This window comes from Pteropus alecto, unplaced genomic scaffold (genome assembly GCF_000325575.1).
Source record: "Pteropus alecto unplaced genomic scaffold, ASM32557v1 scaffold69, whole genome shotgun sequence".
Classification (NCBI taxonomy): Eukaryota; Metazoa; Chordata; class Mammalia; order Chiroptera; family Pteropodidae; genus Pteropus; species Pteropus alecto.
The window spans coordinates 3,895,554-3,904,214 of NW_006494610.1; the positions used below are offsets into that span (position 1 = coordinate 3,895,554).

The following is an 8,661-nucleotide window of genomic DNA, read 5'->3' on the forward strand; positions in this document are numbered from 1 at the left end:
CATTGCCCGTAGTTAGACTTCCTTCTGTCACCACACATTTGACCCCTTTACTCCATTTACCTCCCTCTACCCCGCTCCCCTTCATACTCTGGTAACCTCTAGTCTATTGTCCATGTCCATAAATCTCTGTTTGTTTGTCCTGCTCGTTTGTTGCTTTTTGTATATGTTTTAACATTTTTTTGTGTCCCCACTGCATGTCCTAAATTTTGTTCTGGTTATAGTAGGTGCTTAATAAATATTTATTGACTGATTGCTTCCCTATTAGCTATCTTTTCTTTCTGAAGGTAATCTTTAACCTCTTTTTTAAGGGGAGTCCCCTCAAATTGTTAAACTCTTAATATGCTGCGCATATAGTTGTAATGCTTTTCAAACTATGTGTCTAGTATCATGGTTTTGAAAATTTCTGTTTGGTATACACCTATATTTTCCAAATAAATTTACTCAAATATCATGTGGTTGTGGGTTTGTGTAGTGCTTCATAGGCAATGATAATGAAGTAAATTCCAACAAGGAATTAAAAATAAGAGCTACTTTGGGCTTTCTACGGAGATACCCTCTCTATATATGGTTTTATTTTCAAACATGATATTTTAGTCTACCTTTGTATAGGTTATATGTGTTTTCCAAGTTTATTTTTTCTGTCTTGTTCTTAAAGTACAGTGCACAATTTTCAGTTCCATAAAAAGATTGCTCATTTCATGAGGAAATGTTATAGTCTGTGTGGACACAGACTTCTTCGAATGTCTCAGTCCCAGGGAGAAGTCACAAGTATATTAATGACCTACTTTTCCGACACCAAGAAAATTGATTTCTCCTTTGTTTCTAAGGGAAATCATTTTGAAGATACTCACCACTATGTGATGAATGTCACTATAAAAACACTTTGGGCCTTCAAGAGAGAGAATACTAGTTTTAAAAGTTATTTATTCTATGCACTATAATTTTATCCCTTGAAGATATATTCAGTTTGGAATGCCACTTCTTTTTACTGCTTCCTTAATTTAATCCACACGAATGTTTCTATGTACAATCTAATGCTCACTAAGCAGTAAAGAAGACAACATTAAATTGTATTTTTAGCTGCTGATTAATCTTATGTTGAGTCCTATATTTTCTAGACTTGCCAAGTGTAACCTAGGAACTTATTTCCTGATTTATGTCATTTGCTCCTCTACTGACTAGTAGAACTTGTATTTCAGTGGCTGGGACTTGTAGAAACAATTGAGTGGGATGGTGAGTCTACCAAGATATTTGCTTAAGCCTACACTTGGATGTCTTAGAACCAGATTTTAAATGAACAAAGTGAAAACCTGTTTCTCTCTTGTGGTTATAATAGGCTTTTCTATTTTTAAAGTAACTTTCACTTATGGTACCGTCATACATATATAAGTATATACCATACTGATATATGCATGATATGAGCTTACTTTTCATGATATGGCATAGCGATGAACTCAAACTTAATTCTACTGGCTTTTCAGATTGTTTCAGTATGGAGGGGCTATTGTTTTCTAACAGAATTACTATATTGAATTAACATATACCTCTAAACTATATACACTATTATATTCTTAGCACATTCTATTAATTATGGAAATTACTTTCATTTCAATAATGCAATTTACATGAAAACAGCTTCTGGGGCTCAGTGGAGCATCAGACCAGCAAGTCACAGAATTCCTTTGTAGTGTGGGTGTGACAGGATTCTGTTGACATCAAATTTGCAATGAAAATGTCTCATAAGTGTGCATCCACATAGAATGTTACTTAGAAGGGATCATCTCAATATTCACATAGATCATTAATGTCAAAGATGGAAAATTTCCTCACACCTACATTAGTAAAATAGGTTATTATGAATATATAATCATATACATTATATAGATAGCCTGAAAGATATGTCTTAAATATTTAGAAAAGATGTCTAGATATTGTAACTGTATAAAGCTTTTGTATTTTACAAGTTTTATATAAATGTTAGATTAAGACTCTGAATGAGGCAAGTGAATGGACTGGTCCAGAGGGGTTATAATAGGGAGTAAGTAACAAGACAAAATAGAACCAGGGGAAAATTAGGCTGAATATTACAACAAAGTTCTTAATAGGGAGAACTATTAGACTGTGAAATAGACTCTCAGAGGCGTTGGAAGAAGTCATTACTTGAGCCATTTAAAATGAGACTGGACTGAAGTACTCCAAAATACATTATGCTATGGGGACCAAGCCTACATTAGAAGTAAAGGGAGGGGGATGACCTAATAGCTTCTACTGTCTCTGTGATTACTATGATTGTACTCATTTTATGTGTTCAGTGTTGGTGGATAATCTTCTATCATTTTATGCTACTTCTAGGGAGTGATTTCAACAAATTCATCCAATGCAGAATTGGATGCATTTAGCAGCATCTCAGAAGAGACAAAAATGCACAACAAACTCAGTGTAAAATAGCAAAGTGAGACAACTATGAGTAAACATTATTCCTTTTTAGGAGTAACCCCTAAGGAAAACAATTCTCGCCCTGGCACTCTGGCCACATTCCAACATACATAAATGCATTCCATCTGCTTGGCTTTCAATGGAGATTAGGTATTAATTTTCATTTCTTTTGTTTAATGGTATCTTGGGATGATGTCGAGTGCAAGACAATAAAATGAAACATTTCATCTCCAAGATAGGAGGCAGCTAGAACCCTGGAAAAATATCTTGCAAAATTTTGTTACTGATATCAATTAGAGGAATGGACAAGAAAAAGAAAGTGGTTTAATTAAAAAAAAAAAAAGTTTGACATGAAAAAAGGAAAAGGGAAAGGAATCCAGGGAAGTTGTAAAAATGTTATTGCTGAGAATCTTTCAAAATAAGACCATCCTCAATCTTGTGTGGTTCTGGTTGTTCACCTGTCATGAAGTATAGAAGTGAGGCAAGTAACCTTTCGACATTTATTCTAGTTCTTTCATTCAATAAAAATATTAAATTTAATTCAAAGTCGATTTTATCCTACTTTGCATTTGTTCAGCCTACCAATTTTAATTACAGTGACATATATTTAGAGATGGGTTCATTTTGATGTTTAGTAATTGTGAAGTAAATCATCTGATTTACATTCATTTCTTTTCATGTGTACACCACAACTTTTTAAAAAGAATATCATACATGAATGAAAAGAAAATAGAATATATTTTCATTATTTATAATATTTTCTGTTGGTGTAGTTTTTCATACATTTTCTCAACTTACTGATCATGTATTCCTGAAATGTGAAAAATACTATTCAATTTAAATAGAAAGGCTTCTTTACCCTGCAGTCTCCTAAATTTAACCTAGTCCTTGTGTTGGCATAATTTTCTGTTATATAGGTTTCACAATTCATTGGCAAGGATCTAGCTCATACAAGAGATTTTACACCTAGATTTTTTGGTGGGGGAAGGGAGGAGTGGGGGACTTGTCAATATTAAAAGGTATTCATTCTTACCATTTATCTTTCCTTTTATCTCAATGACTGTAGATATTTTGGAATTTTCATTCACTTATTTGTGAAAAATAAGTTTTAATACTTCCCTTCAGTTTTCATCTGAGCACCTGTGCTGTTCTAAATATAAATCAAGACAGCCTTAGGGCATATCTATTCAAAATATCCTACACTCCTGCTGGATGATCAGAACCTGAAAGCATGGACAGCTAAAAACTATAGTTGTGAGAAACCTTTGTAAATACAAGACACTGCCATTATGAAAGAGAAAATATCACTTTATTAAGGTCTGGTGTACAGTAGCTTCCAAAATCTATTCAAAATCTATTGGGCATTTTTAAGGGGGTGGGGGAAGAAGAGCATAGGACTATAGAATCATTAACTAATAGAGTGTCCTAAGCATCTCTAGTACAAACTATGTAATCCACAGAAGTTTAGTGTAATGGCAATCTAAAAATTTTTTTGGCATGCCTATATTAAACATATTTACACAAACAATTAGAATTCAGGTAGCAGCTTTAAGCTATGTGATCAGATAAACCAACTTATATTTAGGTAAATAAATAACATTTCTCTACAAATAAATGCTATTTTTCTTCAAAGCAACACAATGTAGCTCTATCGAACAGTTCTAAGATCGGGTAGCACAAATAAATTGAAGCAGAAAAACTCAAACTAACGAACTATTGCTGAGGTCTTTAACTTACACTAACTTCCATTCATATTAACCTCAACTTTGAATACACAGATATATAATCATCTCTCTCTATATGTCAAACATACTACTATTCAAATATTTTATTAGCAATTAGCTGAGCATTTGACCACAGATCACTAGAAGTGTAAAGTTTAGTTATTTGCTATCAAAATATACAATATTTTAAAATACTTAAAAGGCAGGGACATGTTCTCTTAAGATATCTACCTAAAAGTGTTATACCTTGAGGAATCTACCATGTTAGTTAACCAAGGGAAATAACTAGAAAGAAATCTAAAATAAATTTGTAAGAAACAAGCTCATTGGGTATATTACCTAGTGTATTTCTGGATTGCAAATCTCCCGCCCTCTCTGAGTTATCTGTCAGATAAGGAAACAGAACAGGATAGATGAAGAGATATGCTTCCAGTCTGGCTTTTTGATCCTTTCTTCAACCCAAAGGGAGAAAAGGGCATCGAGTTAGAGATCCCTTCCAAATGTATTTGCAGCAGAGCGAACCTCTGGCAGCCTCTGGCTACAGAGCTTATCCTGGCTGCAACGCGGACCAGGTCCCGCCGACCGCTGCCCACCTCGTCTGGCAACCTCCACACCCACATGAAACAGCCAATGTGGCAGCCAGTCATCGCACGGTTTCCTGTGCACAAAGCCTAAGGAGCCCCGGAATAGAAACGTATCCTGTGCCCAGGGCAGGGCTGGAGGTGGTTGGCTGATGAGACTGGTCTCTCTAGGGGTCTGCGAGCGCTGGTTGTCCCTCCACCTCTCTCACCCTGGCTGCAGTTCTGTGCCCTGAAATCTGCCACCCTCCCAGAGACATGGAAGTGTGCGCACACACACAAACTCTCACTCACACCCATAACGCCTCTGCCTCCCACCCTCCCCACCCCTGGCAGCAGAACTGTAGGGACTGGTCGATGCTCTGCCTCAACTTTCCCGGCTGCGCCTTACCCACGCGGCGCCCGAGCCTCAGCACCTCCGCTGGGCGCCCTCCAGAGGGACACATCCTCCTCTGGGCCCCTTACCTCGCACCGACAACTCCTGGCAGGGACTGGAGCTGACCGTGGTGGCAGCAGCGGCGGCTGAGCCTGCACCCGTGCTCTGGCTCATGGTTGGTCCTCCTCATCCGACACAAAAGAGATAGCTTGCTGGCTTTGTCCTTTTCAAATCCAAGGGAGAACTTATTTTGCCCCTGAAATGGCCAACTTGTGCGCGCCGCTTCCTGTCACAGTGCCCCCTGCCCCTGCCCCCGCCCCCTCCTGGCTGCTCGCTGGACCACTGCCCGGTGGCAGAGCATCCAAGCCTCCGAGTCAGTGGGGAGTGGGGAAAAGGAAAAGGGAGGGTGGAAGGAGAAGAGAAGAAGGAGGTTGGGAAAAAAGGGGGGGACCCAGTGGTCTTTCACGGAGGGGAGGGGAGCAGTTCCCAGCTGAATCCTTCTCCTCTTTACAGGCAAACCCACTTCCCAGGCACGCAAGCAACTTTCCTTCACCTTGCCCAGGCTGAAACCATAGCATCTAATTGGGACTCTCAGCAGAGGCATGGACCTTCTGGCATTCTCTCTTTCTCATTCTCTTTTTCTTCTTTCCTCCCTCTCTCGTTCTCCTTTTCTCTTTCCCCCTCTTCCTTCCTCCCTCCTTTCATAGGGGTGTATCTGCAGAGTCTTCAGTGAGCCAGGGTACCTAGACAAGAGGCAAGTCAGAGCCGTTTTGCCGGCTGCTTCGTCTCACTCTGAAATCCTTAGGCATTGCATACAAAGGTTGGGAATTTCGGAGAGGTGGGGCGAAGGGGCTGGGGCGGCAGGGAGATCAGTGGCTCTAACTTTGAAGATCTGCTAGAGCTTTTGGCCTGCGGGAGAGCAGGGACTAACAGTCAGCCCTGGAAGAATTGTCCCGTGGTCCGGTGCACCCGGCTAACCGCATGCTAGAGGAGAAAGGGAGAGCGAGAACAGAGAGGGAGTGAGCGAGCCTGGGAGGCTTGTGTGCAGCTCTGCCCCACACGCAGCTCAACTGCACATTGCAAGCCCCTAGAGAGGGCTTGTGCAGAACAATCTCTGGGTCAGGAGGGAGGGAGACGCTCCCGTTTCCTAGCAACCTTCATCAATCTTCTCGGGATAGCTCCCTCTGAAGGAATTCGATTGGACAGCCTCAGGAGGGAAACCACGCCCCTTCAAGAATGCTGGGCTGCTGCTTTTTCGCATTCTCTCAAATTTCTTGGGTGGAATAAGATTAGAAGGGAGTGCTGAATTGTCTTTCTTATTATCCTCCTATGCTACCACACCGCCCCCTTGCAAGTGACCCCCACCTCACACCCACATTAGTCCTTTTCTAGTCCTACTTGTGGTTAGCAGACAAAATGTTCTCCACAGAACCTCTTATTTCTTTTTAAAATTAAATAAATAAAACCTTAAATCAGTGACGTAGGCACAAAGAGGAAAAGGCACACAAAAATAGCTTTAATAGGCTCTGAGCTACAGATAAAATCCTAAAGGTAAAATTCCAGGCATCTTTCTATATTTGGAAACACATCATGTTTAATTTCAAAATTGGAACTTCACTGTCATTAATTTTTCCACCCTGATGTACTAACTTTGTGTTAACCAAGGACTGAGTTATATGTAGCCAGAGACAAATGAACTTAATGCTTTAATGCTATATTTATTCTTTAATATTTAATGTTAAATTGTTTAACAACTATCTCCTTTGTAACTTAGCCAAAATATATAAAGTACAGAAATAACTTTTTACCACTGATTCCTTTAGAATCCAATATTTAAAAGACATGTGCACTTATATATTCCATTGTGAATATCACTAAAACTGGAAACTTGAACATTTTAAAAATTAAAATGTTGCTAAGTAGTGAAACTCTAAAAATTCTAGAAATTCCCTGTCCAACACCATTCTTTCTATTGCAATAGCAGTGTCAAAATAAAAGCAAAATCACTCTTCTTTTGTATTTCATTGCTATTATCTAACAGGTACTACTTACCACAAACACATTAAACTTTCATAAGAGAAAATTTTCCAATAGACAACTGTACATCAAGAGGCGATGACATGACAATGGAGAAGATAAAGATCTATACATGGCAACAGCTTCCATATGCATGTAGCCATGTTTGCGGCTTTTGGTTTCATTCAGAATCTTCCAGAAGATATCCCCCCACCCCTTTGAAAACTATCAGAATCGATTGGGAGAGGAAGGAGAGAGCTGATGTTTTTATCTCATTAAAAAAGAAAAGTAACCTTTACGTGAAAGAAAGCACTGATGTATAGGCTGAATGGCACTGCCATAGCCTCGCCTAAGTTGTTTACTACACTAAAGTTGGTGATGTGTAGAGACCAAAATATTGAAGCAAATTATCAACTGTTATCAGGTCTGGCTTTATGTGACACTCTTCTTTTTCCCCTACCACACATGCACGAAGAAATGATAAACATAAGGGATTTTAAGTCTGGTGATAGCATATTACATGAGTTTGAATCCTTAATTACCATCACTTCTAGCTGTGTGACTTTGGGCAAGTTTCTTAACCTCACTATATCTTGGTTTCATCATCTGTAAAATGAGACTAATAATTGCTTATCACTTTGTTATTTTTAGGATTAGTGAGTACCATGTAAGCAACATACAGTGTTAGTTATGATTATTAGTCTCTAGTTTATAGTTAACAAATGGTATTTCAATTGTTGAGACTATATAATATTTAATTGAAGGCGATTAGTCTTATACTTTTATTCTTCCTTTTTAATTTGATTTAAATTCATCATTGACTGGATACATAGCTTTAATGTTTTTTGTTGGTGAGTGTGTGTGTGTGAGTGCACAAGTTTTCAAGTTCCCTTTAAAAGCCTCGGGGTAGGACTAAATAACAACCTCTAGCTAAATAGAATGCCAATTAGGAAATGACATCTCTTCTTTTCTACCCGCCCTCCACCCTCCCCCGCCCCCGTCTTCCCCAAGTATTCTAACTGGGCTCTGTTTCCTAATAATTCCAGTCCCCTATTTAAGTGTCTCTGGCATAGAATATTTATCTTCATCAAGCCTTTTCAAGTCAAGCACATGCGTATTTGGACATCTAGACCACATTTTCTAGTTCATATTTTATATTAGATTGATTAGTTTTTGCTAATCTATTTATTTTTATTTGAGTGGTTAATCATGATCTTCTATTTCTATTTAGGACCCTTTACAGTTAACATCCTGACTTCTGATATAATAGCTTTTTAACGTGGCCCATGAAACATACCATCCTTCATTTGGAAATAACATTGAGAGATGATTTGCTGTCATTGATTACAAATAAAATGCCTTCTATGTCCTTATTCTGATCCAGAGTTCACTCTCACTAACATTCCCATTGGAGCAAATCTCTATTGTCTCAATCCAGAAATCAATTTCATTGTTGGTTTCTACTACCAGTCAGAGTGTGCAGTTATTTTAATGAGGTGATTAAGTATCTAGTTTGGGACAATTTTGGTTT

At 38.5% G+C, this 8,661-nt stretch overlaps 1 protein-coding gene across 3 annotated transcripts in view; it reads right to left on the bottom strand.

Moving 5' to 3' along the window:
- Window positions 1-5,698, bottom strand: part of GRM3 (glutamate metabotropic receptor 3) — a 206,799-nt gene extending 201,101 nt beyond the window's left edge. The window contains exon 1 of one of the 3 annotated variants that reach the window (XM_006925730.1): window positions 5,204-5,536. Coding sequence is in view for 1 of the 3 variants with exons in the window: in XM_006925732.1 (XP_006925794.1) it covers window positions 5,204-5,288 (85 nt within the window). In the remaining 2 variants the exon portion in view is untranslated. Of the gene's footprint in view, window positions 1-5,203 lie in introns of all 3 variants that reach the window. The other 2 variants (XM_006925731.1, XM_006925732.1) reach the window with 2 other exon arrangements.
- Window positions 5,699-8,661: the final 2,963 nt, after the last annotated feature.